Here is a 17,135-nt window from a genome sequence, read left to right on the forward strand (position 1 = left end):
TGCTCTCCTCCTTCCCGCATGGTTACGTAACCATTTAAAAGTACATTTTCAGTTTTTACATTATTAAAATCAAGTAAATATCCACAGTTGAGAACACCAAGTGTATACGTGGTAACGTTTTCCTGTATAACTTCTCAGTTTCCTGGAGTTGCTCTTTACCTCATTCCTTCATCCCCAGACGAACTATAAAAACTGCCATCTCTTCCCCATTTTTTCAGAGACATCAGGTCATCCAGCCTTTTTGTTTGTTTATTTAGACCCCCGATTGCCCCCTTGGAGCCCCATCTCTGGAAGCTTCCCAGCCCGTGCTGTTGTCTGGAGAAGCAGTTCTCACCATCCCCTGAGAACTCCCCGGGCTTCCTTCTGTGCTGGCTCCCAGGCTTCTCGGTCTTGGTTTATCTACTCCCTTGTTTCGTTGGTGCTCATCTCCCAAGAGTTTCCTGGGAAAATGCACGCGAGGGTGGTAAACTTTCCTAGGCCAAGCAGGTCTGAAAATACCTTTATTTTGTCCTCACACTTGATTGATGGTCTAACCGGGTAGAAAATTATGGGTTGGAGAGCGTTTCCCTCAGAAGTGGCTCAGCGTTACTGTGGCCTCCTTCTTCTCTTCAGGAGTGTAGTTGGCTGAGTGACGGCCCCCAAAGATGTCTAGGTCCTCATCCCTGGCACCTGTAAGTGTCACATTATCAGGGAAAAGGGTCTTTGCAGATATGACAAAGTGAAGGATCTTGACATGGGGAGGTGACCCTGGATTATCCGGGGGCCCTAAATGCCATCGCAGGTGTCCTCAGAAGGGAGATGCAGGAGGTTAGACACACACTGCGGTTCTAGAAGGCCAAGTGATGACAGAGGCAGAGACTGGAGTGATGTGGCCATAAGAAGAGGCATTCTGGCAGCAGCGGAAGCTGGAGGAGGCAAGGAAAGACACTCCCCTGCAGCCTCCGGAGTGGATATGACCCTGCCTGCACCTCGATTTGGGCCCAGTGAAACCGATGCTGAACTCTGGCCTCCAGAACTAAAAGAGAATACATTTTGGTCGTTTTAAGCCACCCACTCTGTGATACAGGAAGTTAACAGGATCCCCCTGATCTTACTTCCAGGCAGGACTTTGGGCATCGTGCTGGGGCTCAAAGGGTCCTCACAGCCACAAGTGCACGAGGTGCAGGAGGTGATGCTGGCTGACTCTGCCCTGCTCCCCCCCGGGGGGCTGGGGGTGGGCTCCCCGGACTCAGCCTCTTATTTTCTTACCTTTTCTCCTATTTGCCATATGTCAGTCTTTTTGTTATGCTTTCTGGGTGATGTCCTCCACTGTCTTCTAATTCTTCTATTTATTATGTTTAAAAATGTCTGCAATGCTATTTTTAATTCCCTAGAGCTCTTTCTCAATGCCTTTTTAAAATAGCTGCCACCTCGCAGTGCTATAGCTTCTCTTACTTCTCTGAGATTAATTATAGTGGTTTTTTTCTAAGTATCTGCTCTCTCTATTACTTTCTCCTCAGAGTCCCATGTTTTTATTCCCAGTTTGTTTTGGTGAATTTTTTTGGCTCTGTCCTCAAACATCTGGTGATTTTGGCTGTCCCTTCATACTGAAGCCGATGGGAAAGCCTGGGCACGGTGGGGCTTATGGACCAGTTGTCCTCACCTTGAGAGGAGGCTGCAGGCCACCCCTTTCTTTGGGTGCCGACTACGTGTCTGTAGCCACGGGACGTCCGTCCTGGGCGGGTGGTTTCCTAGAGAGGAGCCCTCAGGGTGCTCCCTAGCCATCAGCCTGGGAACCACTTCGTGGTAGCCGAGGGCTTTGCCATCTCCCCTGCTGTCTGCAGCGCCGTCTGGTGCCCTGTCTGCCGCCTCTCCCCTGGCTGGGCCTCGTGGCCACAGTGGAGCCTTTCCAGGAACCCAACCTCTCGTCTTCTGAAAGGCGCCAGTGCCTGGCGGTCAGGAGCGGGGCCCTGGATGCCCATAACCGGTCCACCTGGCTTTGACACTTCCTAGCAGTGTGCTCTTGGGCACATGACTCCATCTGTCCTGCCTACGCCTCAGTTTCCATGGCTCTAGACCTGGGAACGCAGGTGAACCGTCGCAGGGGTCGCTGCGAGGATTCAGCCAGTGACTGCACTGGACTCAGCAGGGCTGAGGCTGTTTGCTGTTCCTGTGGTTCTGCTGGGGTGTGGTGCAGAGATGGGTCTGGGGCTCTTCCTCCCTTAGACTGTAACCGGCCTTCAGTTTGCAGCCCCACTGTCCAGCCGACCCACTAAGTTCTGAACTTCCCGGGAACCTGCAACTCGTATTTGCTCACTCTGTGGATTCCTCTGCGTGCTCTCCACCCCCCACCCCCCGTCATTGCCACTTGTCCACATGCTGTGCCTCGTTCAGTTTTAGGGGCCTCTCTCATCTGCTGCCCTTGGCTTTCCCATTTGTCCTTGGGGGTTTGTGCTCTTTTTAAAAGGATCCTTTTACCGATGTTTTAGTGGGATTTCAGAAGGGTAGAAATGAACCCCTGTGTTCGATCCATACATTTCACCAGACCTAGTTCTTACCATAAAATGGGAAGCAAATATGTCAACAGTGACATCAGTTTATTCTGAGTTTCTGGGTCTTATATATATTGCTAGCTGTATGGTCTGTATTTTTCAAATGTTTCATAAAGAAAAGAAAAAGAAAGAAAGAAAGGGAGGAAGGAATGAAGGGAGGGAGGGAGGGAGGGAACCTCGATCCTAGTACCCTCTAGGATCGTCTAGGATCCCCAAGTGCTCATCCTGCATTTCTCCTCTTCTTACTTGAACGTTAAGTTAAGATGTCCTTGTCCGGACATTGGGGAGTTTACAGCGGAGACCTCCTCACCTCCCACTAACTCACTTTTACCTCTACCCCCTCTGAGCCACCGCTGCGGCCACCAGTGAGCCGTCTGCTGTCAAACCCCATGTCTGTTTTTTTCACTCCTTATCAGAGCTCTGCTGCCTTAGACATTGACATTCCTCAGAGCCCTGGCCCTCACCATGCGCCCACGGCCCTGGCTGGTCCCTGGGTGTCCCTCGGCTCATCCTGGCCCGTGGGTGTTTCTGGCCACCCAATCCATCCTTCCTGCCCTCATGTCCCCAGCAGGACGTGGCTCCCAGACCTGCCTCTCCTGCTCAGAGTTCTCCTTCAACGTCAGACTCACGTCCAGCAGCCTGTTTGGACTCCCCAGCTGGATAGCTTGCAGTTAATTCAAGCTCATCAGGGTCAAAATTGAACTTGCCGGCCGCTACCTACATCCGCTTCTGTGTTCCTTAACTTGGCATTGCCACTGTTCACCCCCTCCCTTAAAACAGGAGCCAAGAGCCACCCTTACCTGTGGCCTCCTTACCCCTCGTCGAACAGGTTCTGGAGGAGTACCTCCGGCATGTTTCTTGCCTACATTAGAACATCTTCCTTGTTTTTCTTCCACCTCTAGTCTTTCCTCCTCAAATTCGTCTTCCTCAGAACAGTCAGAGTGGTCCCTCTAAATTGCAAATCCCTCCTCCCCTGCCTAGTTTCCTGGGTCACATCCCCTGACATTGAGGGTAAGTCTGCGCCCCTTGCTGCGCATGCAGGCTCGTGACCTGGAGTCTAGGTGTCTGTGCTTGGTCTCCTGGGCATCCTCACTCCCTGCCTCTGGCCTCAGTGGACATTTGCCAGGCTGTTTGGTCCTTCGTCTTTGCTCCCCCTGTCCCCACGCCTGAACCACCTCCCTCCTTCCTCCTTGTCCTTTGATTCGTCCCTGGTGTGTTTCTTCAGGAGGTCTTCCTGCTGGCTCTGCCCTCTCTCCGTGCAGCCATGTGTTGGCATCGGCACAGTTCACAGGCTCGTTTTTGCTGCCACCCACTCGGCCTTTCCTGGCCCAGAGAGGGTGCTGATCACAGTCCTAAATAGCTCCGTGCTCTGAAGGCCCCCGCTTGGCCTGCTTCAGGATGAGCGGGTGAGAGAAGGGGGGGGGCTTATTTTTTATTTTTAAAAACAATTTTTGGCCGCGCCGTGTGGCTTGCGGGATCTTAGTTCCCTGACCAGGGATTGAAGCCGTGCCCCCTGCAGTGGAAGTGTGGAGTCCTAACCACTGGACCTCCAGGGAATTCTCGAGGGAGCGTTTTTAATACCCTGTGCTCCCCAGCCCCTGGTTTTAGGGTCTCTGCAGGCTCTGGTCATTTACGGGGAACGTGGGCCTGTTAGTTTCCTAGGGCTGCCGTAGCAGCGAACCCAAAACGGGATGGCTTACGACAGAGATTTATTGTCTCGCGGCCTGGAGATCAGAAGTCCAAAGTCAAGGCGTCGGCAGGGCCACGGTCCCTCTGACAGTTCTGGGGGGATCCTTCCTTATCTCTTCCAGCTTCCGGTGTTTCCAGCAATCCTTGGCGTTCTCTCCAGGCACATGGCTGTCTTCTCCCTGTGTGTCTCCACATGGTCTTCCATCTGCGTGTGTCTGTCTCTATGTTCAAATTTCATCTTTTTATAAGGACACCAAACATATTGGATTTGGGCCCACCCTAGTGACCTCATTTTCACTGATTACCTCTGTAAAGACCTAATTTTGGGGAATTCCCTGGTGGTCTAGTGGTTAGGACTCTGCACTTCCACTGCAGGGGGCACGGGTTCGATCCCTGATCAGGGAACTAAGATTCTGAATACTGTGCAGAGCGGCCCAAAAAGAAAAAAAAGGAAAAAAAAGGACCTTATTTCCAACTAAAGTCACATTCTGAGGTCTTAGGGGTTGACACGCCCACGTATCTCTTTGGGGAACAAAATTCAGCCCATACACTGGTGTCCACTTTCCTACCACCTTGAAACTGGGGTGACCTGAGTGAGTGAGTGGGGACGAGGTCCTATGTGACTCGCCAGCTGGGGTGGGTGTGCCATGAAGGTGTCAGGGAGCTTTCTGGACCACCTGCATGTCTGCTGTGTTTTGGTGTCCGTCTCCCTGCAAAGCATCGTCCAGCCATGGTTAGAATTGAGTCTTTAGTGCCTGTCACCCTCTCAGCCCTGAAATGCTGTCCTGGTTTCCACCCTCGGGCTGGGAGGTATATTTTGCTGACCTTGCCCCTTTGACCTTCCTTGTCAACGCTTTGGGCTCTTATCTGTGTGTAAGGGACACTCATGTGTCCCTTTAGCTTGTGTGTGCTGCTCCCAGGAGGGCCATGCCTTATTCATTGTCTAGCCGCTCCACAGTATTTCTGGGCTCACAGTACTCTGCAAGCTCATGTGGCCTGGAGCAGTCATTCATTCATTCACTCATTCATTCCCCAGACATTTAATGTCGGTGTCGGGCACTGGGCAGAGTGCTAGGGAGACACTGGGGGACAAAACAGACTGAGAATCCTGTCGCCAAGTCCTCACAGTGTCTGGTGAGACGGGTCAGCAAATCGTTATAACATTAAATGCTCCTTTTTTTTTAAATTTCATTTTTTTAGAATAAATTTCTTTATTTTTTTATTTATTTTCGGCTGTGTTTGGTCGTTGTTGCAGCGTGCAGGCTCAGTAGTTGCGGCACACGGGCTCAGTAGTTGTGGCGCACGGGCTTAGTTGCTCTGCGGCATGTGGGATCTTCCCGGACCAGGGCTCGAACCCGTGTGCCCTCCATTGGCGGCCGGATTCTTAAGCACTGCGCCACCAGGGGAACGCTAAGGGCTCCTTGAGGACACAGACGCAGACACGACCTCACCGAGAACCCCCACAAGCAGGAGGACAGGGGTTGTGGCAGGGACAGTGACAGAGCTGCAGTGAAGACAGATGGCCGCCCGAGGAAGGGTGTCTGAGCAGCCTGGGGGGGTGGAGGAGTCCAGGAAGACCTTCCTGAGTGGGATCTAAAGGATGTGGAGAAATTCGTGCGAGTGGCTTTCCAGCTGTGAGCCTGGCCCGACTTTCAGGTCCCCAGGCAGGCATGCACAGGATGGCAGTAGCACTCCTTTTGCACCAGGGGGCAGTGTTTGCCTTGAAAGTCTCCTTGCCCTCAAATGAGGCTGGGACAGGGCAGCTGCTGTGCCCACCGGGCCCCCTCCTCACCCTGTGCTTCCTGCCACTCCCTTGCGGGCCTTGATCAGTCCTCATGTGCCTCTCTCTCTGAGCCTCCCCCGTTTCCCAGTCCACAAATCCCCTCGGCCAACGCGGGGCCCGTTGTCCCAGGTGCCGCTGTTACCCCCTCTCCCCTCTGCCTGCCGCCTAAATCGAGGGTTGCCAGGGGCGACGCAGAGCCCCGCCGCTTAGGGTGGGAGGTGGGCTGTGCTGCCCCAGGCCCCGCGCTGTTTGCGCTCCGAGTCTCTTCCTGCCTTTGATGTTCTGGCGCCCCTTTCTTCTTCATCTGTCACCTTCGTTGTTTCTCCTGTCCTCCCTTCAGCTCCCCCTGCTCAGAAATCTCGGCCTTGGTCTGTCCTCTCTTGGGCGCTTTGATATCAGCCGCTGCAGCCCTGAAAGTCAGGTGGAGTCTTTCCCTTTCATCTGTCCCCGTTGGCCTCCAGCCCCGGGCCACCATCCGACACGTTTAGGACAGCGCGGAGCTGCCTGGAAGGAAGGCTCCCCGAGAGCAGCCCCATCCATCAGAGGCTCGCTTCTGCCACAGTGTGGAGTCCTCCACCAAGAACTCTTTCTTTCTGGTTCTGACCTGCTTTTGCTTGCAGCCAGCCGCTGAGGCCGGCTGGGGGCAGGGGATAAAGCCTGGTAGGGGTGCTAGTGCTGGGGTTGGGTAGTAGGAAGTAATTGTGTAGGAGCCTCACTAGTTAACTTGGAGATTCCTGGGGCCTGTTTCTGACCCGCTCTCCCTCCTTCTCACCCCACCTGGCTGCTCCAACACACGTCTGAGATGGACGTGCTCAGGTACTTGGGGACTGGGGGCGGGCAGTTCAGTCTGTGGGCTTCCAAAACTAACACATCAGCCAGCCACCCCCAAAGCAGGGCCACAGCTTTACTTTCCTCTGTGCCTCCTGCCCACAGTTGCCCTCTGAGTCTGCAGGAGCTGCTGTGTGAAGAACAGGGATATTTAGGATGGAAGCAATACAGATCCTCGAAGGAACATTCCAGGGCCCGATGCTTGGCTACAACAGCTATTCAGGTGGCCGCCTACCCTGATCCCAGCAAGGCTGCTCTGGCTGAGAGCACATCCGCCCTTGAGCCCAGTGGCTTTATTGTCTGGACCAAAATTTGGATGGTGATGGCTTGACGGCGGAATTTTGTGCTGCTCTTGGTTGCAAGAGGCAGCCTGGGAGGTGTAGTTTAGGTCTGAAGTAATGGGACCTCTAGTGACATTTTGATGATTATTGGATGAATTGAAACTGCCCTAGCGCATCAGGGACACGTGATTGCTGGCTCTGTTAGCCTGCTCCCTGGTGAGAAGTGCAGAGCCCCTCTGGTGGCCCTGCCGAAGTTCAGGCAGTAACGCATTTTTATCAGGAGTGGGGTTTTGGCTTTTGGTTTCCAAGTGCTGTCACACTGTGCTTCTGATGAAAACCATAACTTATTCCTTTAGTTAGGTGAGGACACCCTAATGGGTCAGCGCTCTTGCTCTAGAAGGAGACATACAAAGTGGGCTCAGAACTGCCCCTGCTGGCTGACCTTGAGTATGACTTAATCCCACTGTGCCTGGTTCCTTCTGTCAAAGGGAGTGATAAGCAGCTGTGAGGCTGACCTGCGTTAGTACGTGCGGAGCCCAATGCCTGGGAAAGAGTAGAGACTCTGCTAGGTGTGCTGTTCCCCGCTGTGTCCCCACCTGCTGGCACCGGCCTGGCACGGAGGTGGAGCTTGGCGAGTGTTGGACGTTATAGAAGCCGCAGGGGCAGGTCAGGTCACCGGGCCTGGCAGACGATGTCACTACCTCCCCTGCCTCGTGCCCCAGGTTGTTGTCAGCACCCTCTTGACTGAATCGTCACCACTCCCTTCTGGAAGGAAAGAACACTGAGCTTATCCATTCAGTGTTGGGGGGAGGTTTGAAGCTGGAAGAGAAGTCGAGACTGCCTGTGGAGTCACGCTGAGAGGCAGCGGAGGAGAAACAGGTGTTCCCAACACTCCCCGCCTCCCTGTGCCTCATTCTTGCTGGCGTTGTTTACACGTCCCAAGTGAGAGTCAAAGCCGTCTTCCTCCCCGTCTCTAATGCACAACCCGGGGCCAAGGAAAGGGATCTGTCAGCTGGCATTTGCAAAAATAGCAAACGGGCCTCTCTGGGCCTGTCGGCTCACTGGAGAGGAAACCGGATAAGGGATCTTTGGGCGGTGGCGGTTGCTTTTCTCTTGCTCATCACTCCCCCATCTCTGAGGTCAGAAAAGGAGATTTTTGCTCACGTGTGCCACTGGCACTGAGCAAGGCAAAGTGGCGTCCCCGAGGCAGGTGACCAGAGGCTGGCTGTGCCCTGGCTCCTCCAAGGGGCCTCTCCCCCCGGGGGAACCCAGCCAGTGGGGGAGTCCCATCCGTCCGCAGAGCAGCCGCCCTCTCTGAAGGCTTGTGGCTCCCCTGGGCAAAGTCAGCTGATGCAACAGAACACGAGGGCTTCCCAGGGCGTCGGGTTTGGTTAACGAAGCCCTCGGCGTTTTTAAGGAAGATTTTCAGCCAAACTGCCAACGACCTTGAGAAATTCTGGGTTCCCATCCCGCAACCGAAAGCTCAAAAGCAAGGCACAGTGTGGCACCGATGGTGGGAGCCTGGGCCTTGCCCACACCGCCCTCCTGTGACCGGTGCCGTCACCTGTGCTCTGCTCTGCAGTGAGGGGACGAGAATGCTACCTGCAACGGTGCTTGAGGGAAGGCCAGTGCTCTGCGAAAGTGGCGCTGTGAAGAGGGGCTGGCACTCAGGTCACTGCAAGATGCCAGAGTTTGGTCTCAGGGCGGGGGTCCCATTGAATGCCAGAGGCAGCCCCTCTGGGAGGGCTGCAGAAGGGAGCTTGGTCTCCTGAGGCCTGGCCACGCTCAGACCTCAGGCGCTGAGCTTCTGCTGCCGGGCCTCACCGGGTGCCTGGCTGCCTGCCTCCGCCACCCCGAGCGGGAATCCGCCCACTCAGTGCCTCCTTCGGCCCACCCCGGACCCTCAGACTCGACACAGCCAGAGTGAGTGCATCACACACTCGACCCACGAAGGGCCTGCTTCCTGGAAGGGAGGCCTCTGTGAGGTGGCTCACCTCTGTCCTGCAGGTTTTCTCCCAGCTGAAGTTGATTCTGGAAAGGCCTTAGGAGGCACCAGGCAGCCGAACCCCCTGGGTTTCAGGTCTGGGAGGGGAGTGGGACTTGACAAGGGAAAAGGCTGGGTGCTGGGTTAACCAAGTTCTGAGGTGTCCTGGGAACGCAGCAGGATTTTTATTCACCTTTGTGTCCTCAAGACCCAAGCGTGGCTTTGCGGGGTCAGGGGGTGGGGGTCGCTTGTGACTAAGCTGGGAACTGAGCTACAGGGCTGTGTCTAGGCTCTGAGGGGCAGTGTGACCTGTGCCCTCGGGCATCCACGAGGGCACCGTCTGACCAGCCTCCCCAGACCCCACTCTGCCTGTTGGCTGACGTTTCTGTGCCTTTCACCTGCAGGGGCAGCAGGAAGTCCGCTGTCCCGCTCCCGGCTGGTGTCCTGCCTCAGGACACCTCCTTCGGGCTTCCCTGGTGGCGCAGTGGTTAAGAATCCGCCTGCCAATGCAGGGGACACGGGTTCAAGCCCTGGTCCAGGAAGATCCCGCATGCCACGGAGCAACTAAGCGCATGTGCCACAACTACTGAGCCTGCACTCCAGAGCCCGTGAGCCACAACTACTGAGCCTGTGTGCCACAACTACTGAAGCCTGCACGCCTAGATCCCGTGCTCCGCAACAGGAGAAACCACCGCAGTGAGAAGCCCACGCACCGCAACGAAGAGTAGCCCTTGCTCGCCGCAACTAGAGAAAGCCCGCGGGCAGCAAGGAAGACCCAACACAGCCTAATTAATTAATTAATTTTTTAAAAAAGAACACCTCCTTCATGCTCTTTCCCTATCCCTGGGGATCAGGGAGCAGGCTTTGGGCTGTGAAGCTCCTGCTGCCTGCGTGACCCAGCCTCCATGCCTCCCCTGCTCCGGGGCGCCCCTTCCGCCAGTTTCAGCCTTGGCAGCCGTCCCTGCCTCCAGCAGACTGGGGCGGGAGAACTTTGTTCCCTGGGCCACTGACTCAGGCCGAGCAGATGGCGTGGCCTCCCTGGGAAGAAGCAGCCCTGGGTGTCTGGCTGGTGTGGGGTGAGTGCCCCAGGGCTCCCTTGTCGCGTGCAGGTCTTCCCACCCGAGAATGCGGTCCGCTCTCTGTGGGCGCACGTTCCGGCCCTTGTCCAGCGAGAGCCACTGGGCGGGTGGCCGCATCACTGGTTTGGGCGGGAATGAGAGCCGTGCGGGTGTGGGCACCAGAGCCGGGGGTTCCTACTCGTGCCCCGCACTCATCAGGGAGGAAAGGCCAGTGGGAAGATGGCGATGGCGGCCACGTTCATCGCCCAGGCCTGGCACTCAGGGCCCCCGCTCAGTGATCCCCAGGACGACCTGCCGAGGTTGGGGTGGTGTTGGCCACTTCCACAGAGGAGGGAATGAGGCCTCAGGTGCCCAGACCCAGGCCTGCTGACTCCAGGTTCACACTGGGCTGCCAGCCGGTGCGGGTGGCTGCCCTCTGCCCACTTTTTCCACTGCTCTGACTTCAGCGAAGGACCGTGACCTTTCCCCTTCTATAAACATCTGCCTGCTCACTCCCGCACCCCAGGGTCCGCTCAGGTCTCAAGTCCAGGCCGATGTTTGCTTCCGTCTGCACAGGACAGGGGGCTCCGGGGCATTCAGAGACCCCCCACCTCCACCACCCAGTGCCCAGACCCTGGTTTCTTGGTTTGTAAAGTGGGACGCCAGGGAAGCCCTTGCTGTCTAGAGCACGTGTGAGGGTCAAATGCAGAAATGTGTGTGGGTCTCTATTCAGACTCCCTTGTTTGCTGACTGAGCTAGGGAGGCACTTGGCACCCAGCCCGGGGGCATAACCTCCAGGGATCTCTTTCTTTATCTGGAAAAGGGATTGGGGCATGTGTGGTTGGGGACAGGACAGAAATGTCTGTTTATCCACAGGACAATGCGTAGTGCCTAAGGCGTCCTCAGGAGTAAACCCAGCCAAGTGGGAGAAAAGAGCGTGCCTCCCTGGGAATAGTTGAGACGTCCCTGGAGGATGGAGAATCTCCGTGCCAGTGGTACCAGCTGTAAGGCTGCTCACCTGTAGATAAGTGAGGAAGATCCCGCCTGCAGCCCTGAGCAGAACAGGCATCTGGTGCCCAGGACGAGGGCGAGGTTTGCATCCCACACCTGCTCCCGGGGTGTGCGCCATGGACCGCCAGGGCCTGCTTGCTTCTGGCTGCTCCGCTGGGCAAGCGCTTCCCTCCTAGTGGGTGGGTGTCTGAATCCGGAAGCCGGTGCAGAGGATTAGGTGCTGCCAGTAGACCTGCGAGGGGGAGATAACAGGATAGCATCTGAAGTTCACTGGCTTTCAGAAAGGTGTGGGAGTCAAATGTTTCCACTCTGAGGCCCAGCTGGTACTTGGCACCCACTGTGAGTGGGTCCCGGGGGCTCCCTTGGGTCGCTCCTCCATCGGCGCCAGCTGGAGCATGGCTTCTTTCTTTCAGACCCACAGACAGGCTGCGGAAGCAGTGCGGGGAATTCTCTCACACCCCTTACCCCAGTTTCCCAAACATTGACCACGTTTGCTTCATTATTTCCATGTTTTTCCCTGAACCATTTGAGTGTAAGTTGCAGGTATGATGCCCTTAAACTCCTAAACACTTAAGTGTTTTTTCCCTAAGAATGAGGATATTCTCTAAAGTTACCGCAGTACAACAATTAACATTGACACAATACTCGTTTCTAACGTACAGACCTCATTTAAATTTTGTCAGTTGTCCCCCTAATGTCCTTTACTGCAGCTGAAATCCAAGATCCAATCCAGGAGCACGTGTGCATTTCATTGTTCTGGCTCTTTAGTCTCCTTTAACCTGGAAGTTCTTTAGTCTTTGTTCCTCATGACCTTTGACACGTGTGAAGAGTACAGGCCAGTGGTTTGGTGGAACGTCCCTCAGTCTGGGTTTGCCTTGTGTTGGCTCCCGATTAGACTCAGGCTGGGCATCTGTGGCAGGAACACCCGCAGGTCCTTCTTAGCCGCCCGTCAGGAGGCATGTGATGGCCGTTTCCTGCTGGTGATGTTAACCTGCATGATGCGTATGGGGGTGTCTGCCAGGTTCGTCCACTTTGTATTAATAAGTAAGGACTGTGTGCTCCATTTTAGAAGATGAGCCAGAGCCCAGCGAGGCTGCTGCCCCACCCTTGACATTCGCACTGCTGGTGGGACCCCGGGCGCCCACTGCCCGCCCTCGCCTCTGCCCCTGTTGGCTCTCAACTCCCGAGAGCTTCTGCCCCAGCCCCACGGCGCTTCCTGGCTTTCCTCCTCATCCAGACTCAACGTTGGTGCACCCGCCACTCCTCTCTTTTTTTTTTTTTTTTTTTTGCGGTACGCGGGCCTCTCACTGTTGTGGCCTCTCCCGTTGCGGAGCGCAGGCTCCGAACGCGCAGGCTCAGCGGCCATGGCTCATGGGCCCCCCCGCTCCGTGGCGTGTGGGATCTTCCCGGACCGGGGCACGAACCCGTGTCCCCAGCATCGGCAGGCGGACTCCCAACCACTACGCCACCAGGGAAGCCCTCCTCTCTTGACTGTTCTGTCCCCAGCAGATCTACCCCAGGCCCAGGGCTTCCAACCCCACCCTTTTGCTGAAGCACCCAGGCTTCCTGCCTGGCTCTAACCTCTTTGGCAGCCTGTCCCCACCCCCAGTCTGGTCTCTCCTGAGGTGGGGGAGGCATTTCCACTCGCCCATCCTGGGCTTCTTCCTTCCCCTCATCTTCCACAGTGGGTCTCAGCGAATCTAGCCTGTTGTATCCCAGATACCTCCCCACCCCCTCTGTCCCCCCCAGTCAGAGGTGCTGTCTCTGTCTCAGCCCCTGCACAGCCCCACATGTGCACCCTCTTTCCATCCTCGCTGCTCCCAACCCAGGCATCTTTTCCAAACACGCAGCAGGTCGTGCCCTCCACCACCGTGTTGGGTGAGAGGCGGACGTACCCAGAGGCCTCGGCAGCCTGGCCCGTCTCACCTTCAGCCGTGGGGTCCCTGCCCCCAGCTGTCAGACCGGATCTTTCTTGGACACACCCAGCTCCTTCTTCCCTCGGGTCCTTGGCCGTGGCTGTTACTGTGCTTGGGGTGCGTTCCCTGCAGATCAGATCTGTGTGTGGCTGCGGCTTCCTGCATTTAGGTCCCCACGTCCGTGCCCTCCTCGGAGAGGCCCACTTAATATCCAGCCCCCTGCCCGGTAATTCACAAAATGTTACCTGTTTTCTTGCCCTTGGGGCACTAGTCATGATCTGAAAGGACCTTGTTTCTGTCTGTTTTTTTCCTTTTCTCTTCTCCTTCCCTGGGTCTACCTCCTGTGAGCGCCGCGGCCTTCCTGCCTTGTTCTCGACGCCCTCGCCTGGCGCTGTGCCTGGCGAGGTCGATGCTCGGCGGGCCGCCCTCTCTCCCCTGGTCTGAGGGCTTCCCTCTTCTCTCTTTCTTCTCTTTATTTCCTTATTTCTTTTCTTCTCTTGTCTTTCTATTTGGTCTTTATTTCCCCTTATCCGTCTTGTTGGCCATAATATGATGCTGAGGTTTTTATGTATAAAAATATATATATATTTATGCTTCTTACTTAAAACAAAATGGTTGAGTCAAGCATTTAACCTTTACTGAGAAATAGTTCACGTGGTTAGCTGGATGAAGGCACCGGAGCAAGGGTAAAGGACCGAATGCCAGTTTGGGCTCTGCTGTAACAGCTGTGTGACTTTGAACACACTTTTTAAAGCTCGCCTGGGCCTTGGTTTTCTTCATTTGTAAAATGAGGCGGGTGGTTGACCTCTGAAGATGTTCTACATTCTGGGATGTAAATTGCCCTCAATTTACTTTTATTGTGATAAAATAGGTATTGATATAACAGAATGTGCCATCGTAACTATTTTTAAGCGTATGGCTCGTTCACCGGCGTCACGTACCTTCACATCGTTGTGCAACCATCACTACCGGCCATTTCCAGCACTTTTTCGTCTTGCAAAACTGAGACTCTGTCCCCTTTAAACAATCCCCAACCCCACCCCCATCCCCGGGCCCCCCCACTCCCACTGTCTTGTCTCTGTGAATTTGACTCCTCTAGGGACCTCATCTAAGCAGAATCATGCTGTATTTGTCTTTTTGTGACTGGCCCATTTCACTGGCCCTCAGCTGGGTTTCATGACTAATTTACTTAGTAGCCCTTGTAGCAAGAAAGGTTTCTGCAGTTTGAAGAAATCTGCATTTTAACCAAGTAGAGGCTGTGCTTCCCTAGAGCACACTGATGCGGGTTCGCTCCTGGGTAGATCCACTGTCACCCTCCCTGCCCAGCCAGACGGAACCCTGAGGGAGGGACGCAGGGGTCAGTGTGGGGCACGAAGGTTCTAAAGTCTGGGGTTGCCTGGACAGCTGTGCCCAGCAGAGGGGACACTGACATTACACACTGTGGTCATGCAGGGCTGCTGGCTCGTCTCTGAAATTGCTTTAAAAGCTTGAAGTGCGGTGCTTTAGAAATTATAGTGAGTATTAGAGTATGAGGGTAAACTTGGGGTGCCATCTGGGTGTGAATTTGCTCCCTTCCCTATAGTTACTCAGCCCCGCAGGGAGGAATCGAGGCAACAGTGGTGCTGGCTTTCACGCGGGGCTGCTGGGAGGCTGGCGCGGGACCCCCGCTCTTCCTGGGGACCCTCCAAGCTGAGGTTTCTCTAACCTGGCCATGACTTCCCTCCCTAGATGCTGAAGTTTCAAACTATCCGTGGGGGCCTGAGGCTCCTAGGTATCCGCCGAACCTCCACTGCCCCCGCTGCCTCGCCCAGTGTCCGGCGCCTGGAGTACAAGCCCATCAAGAAGGTCATGGTGGCCAACAGAGGTGAGCACAGCGGGAGCCAGTGTCCAGCCCCTGCCCCAGCTCCCTGCCCCTTTTTCTGCGTCTCTTAGGATCCGGGGATCTAAATTCCCATCCTGTTGCCCACCCCCGGCCCCAGGCGAGATCGCCATCCGCGTGTTCCGGGCCTGCACGGAGCTGGGCATCCGCACCGTGGCTGTCTACTCAGAGCAGGACACTGGCCAGATGCACCGACAGAAAGCTGACGAAGCCTACCTCATCGGCCGCGGCCTCGCCCCGGTGCAGGCCTATCTGCACATCCCAGACATCATCAAGGTGGCCAAGGTGAGCGGGGCTGGGCTGGGCTGGGGGCCTCCTGAGGGCCAGGCCTGGGTCCTGTGTCTGCCCCCCGCAAAACTTGACCCTGCTGGCAGTGAGTCCCTGTGAAGGGACGAATGAGTGAGTGAGTGAAGGAATGAGTGAGTGAAGGAATAAGTGAATGAGTGAGTGAGTGAAGGAATGAGTGAGTGAATGAATGAGTGAGGGAATGAGTGAGTGAGTGAATGAGTGAGTGAGTGAATGAGTGAGTGAGCAAATGAGTGAGTGAGTGAATGAATGGAGCAAGTGCGGGGGAGCAGGCGCGAGGGCTGCAGGGTTTGGGCGGGCCTGTGTGAAGGGCTTTGAGGTGAGCTCCACTCTTCTGACGCCACCAACCCCCCGCCAGGAAAACAACGTGGATGCCGTGCACCCTGGCTATGGGTTTCTGTCAGAGCGAGCAGACTTTGCCCAGGCCTGCCAGGATGCCGGGGTTCGGTTCATTGGGCCGAGCCCTGAGGTGGTCCGCAAGATGGGAGATAAGGTGGAAGCCCGGGCCATTGCCATCGCTGCAGGTGAGCATGGGGGCCACACAGCTCCTGAGGGGGGCCGTCTGGGGCGGGGGCGCTGCTGGCGGGCTTCGGCCTGACCTGCCTGTCTCCCAACAGGTGTCCCCGTGGTCCCCGGCACAGATGCCCCCATCACTTCCCTGCACGAGGCTCACCATTTCTCCAACACCTACGGCTTCCCCATTATCTTCAAGGCCGCCTATGGGGGCGGGGGGCGCGGCATGAGGGTTGTGCAGAGCTACGAGGTGAGCAGACGCCGCGGGCTGGGAGACCACCTGCAGAGGGACTGGGGTGCTGGGGGCGGGCGGGGCCGCGCACGGCAGAGCTTGGGACCCACTGTCTCCTTGGCCCTCGCCTGCCCTCCCAGGAGCTGGAGGAGAACTACACCCGGGCCTACTCGGAGGCTCTGGCCGCCTTCGGGAACGGGGCGCTCTTCGTGGAGAAGTTCATTGAGAAGCCGCGCCACATCGAGGTGCAGATCCTGGGTGAGTGGGGCGCGTTCCCGGGGCCACAGCGCGAGGCGGCTGCCAAGGGCCCGCCCCTTCTGCTTGGGGAAAGCTGCAGGGGCTCTCCCTCAGGAAGGCCCTCCCCAGGAAGGTGGGCTGTGGGGCCATGCTGGTCGGGCCCAAGGCCTCCGTTGTGCCCGTTTCTGTCCTGGCTGAGCCACCGCTGGGAGCCGTGCCGAGCGGCCACAGTGCTTGCGCGGGGATCGCCAGCAGCTCAGGGGTGTCTGGGTCCCAGGAGGAGCTGAGTGCAGTCTACCTCCACCCCAGGGGACCAGTACGGGAACATCCTGCACCTGTACGAGCGAGACTGCTCCATCCAGCGGCGGCACCAGAAGGTGGTCGAGATCGCCCCTGCTGCCCACCTGGACCCCCAGCTTCGGAGCCGGCTCACCAGTGACTCTGTCAAACTTGCAAAGCAGGTGAAGGGCAGGGGCTCTCGGGGACAGAGTTTGAAAGCCAAGGGCACGGGCTCCTCCCCATGTGGAGACAAGGAGCCCATTCCTGCAGGCTTGCTTTGAGCTCCTGCTGGCATAAGCCTCACGGCTGGCGGTCACTGGGGTCCAGATGTGGCCAGCTGCTGCAGAGCAGGGAGGCCCAGGGTGACCAGCTCCGGGACGGGGGCAGGAGGATTGAGGGCTGATGCGGGGCCCTCGGGATCCTTGCTTTGCAGCCGCAGAGGCGTTGGGCCCAGAGGCCAAGCCTGGAGACCAGAAAGGCTGAGAGGAGGAGGGAAAGAGCCACTGGCCCCTCCTTAGTGCCCTCTGCACAGATTGAGTTTCTGCGCAGCACCAGCGAACCCCTGGAACAAAGGGAATGAGAGTCAGTGGGATCTGTTAAGATTAAGG

General features: G+C 56.5%; 1 protein-coding gene across 10 annotated transcripts in view; it reads left to right on the forward strand.

The window, feature by feature from the left end:
- Positions 1 to 17,135, forward strand: part of PC (pyruvate carboxylase) — a 106,719-nt gene that overhangs the window by 69,145 nt on the left and 20,439 nt on the right. For 5 of the 10 annotated variants that reach the window (XM_067748142.1, XM_067748144.1, XM_067748145.1 and 2 more), the window contains 6 exons: positions 14,810 to 14,945; positions 15,061 to 15,245; positions 15,625 to 15,790; positions 15,884 to 16,029; positions 16,152 to 16,269; positions 16,558 to 16,709. In XM_067748142.1, the coding sequence (XP_067604243.1) occupies positions 14,810 to 14,945; positions 15,061 to 15,245; positions 15,625 to 15,790; positions 15,884 to 16,029; positions 16,152 to 16,269; positions 16,558 to 16,709 (903 nt within the window). Of the gene's footprint in view, positions 1 to 9,500; positions 10,173 to 11,030; positions 11,247 to 14,572; positions 14,596 to 14,809; positions 14,946 to 15,060; positions 15,246 to 15,624; positions 15,791 to 15,883; positions 16,030 to 16,151; positions 16,270 to 16,557; positions 16,710 to 17,135 lie in introns of those variants that run through there. The other 5 variants (XM_067748143.1, XM_067748146.1, XM_067748149.1 and 2 more) reach the window with 3 other exon arrangements.

This window comes from Pseudorca crassidens, chromosome 9, assembly GCF_039906515.1.
Source record: "Pseudorca crassidens isolate mPseCra1 chromosome 9, mPseCra1.hap1, whole genome shotgun sequence".
NCBI lineage: Eukaryota > Metazoa > Chordata > Mammalia > Artiodactyla > Delphinidae > Pseudorca > Pseudorca crassidens.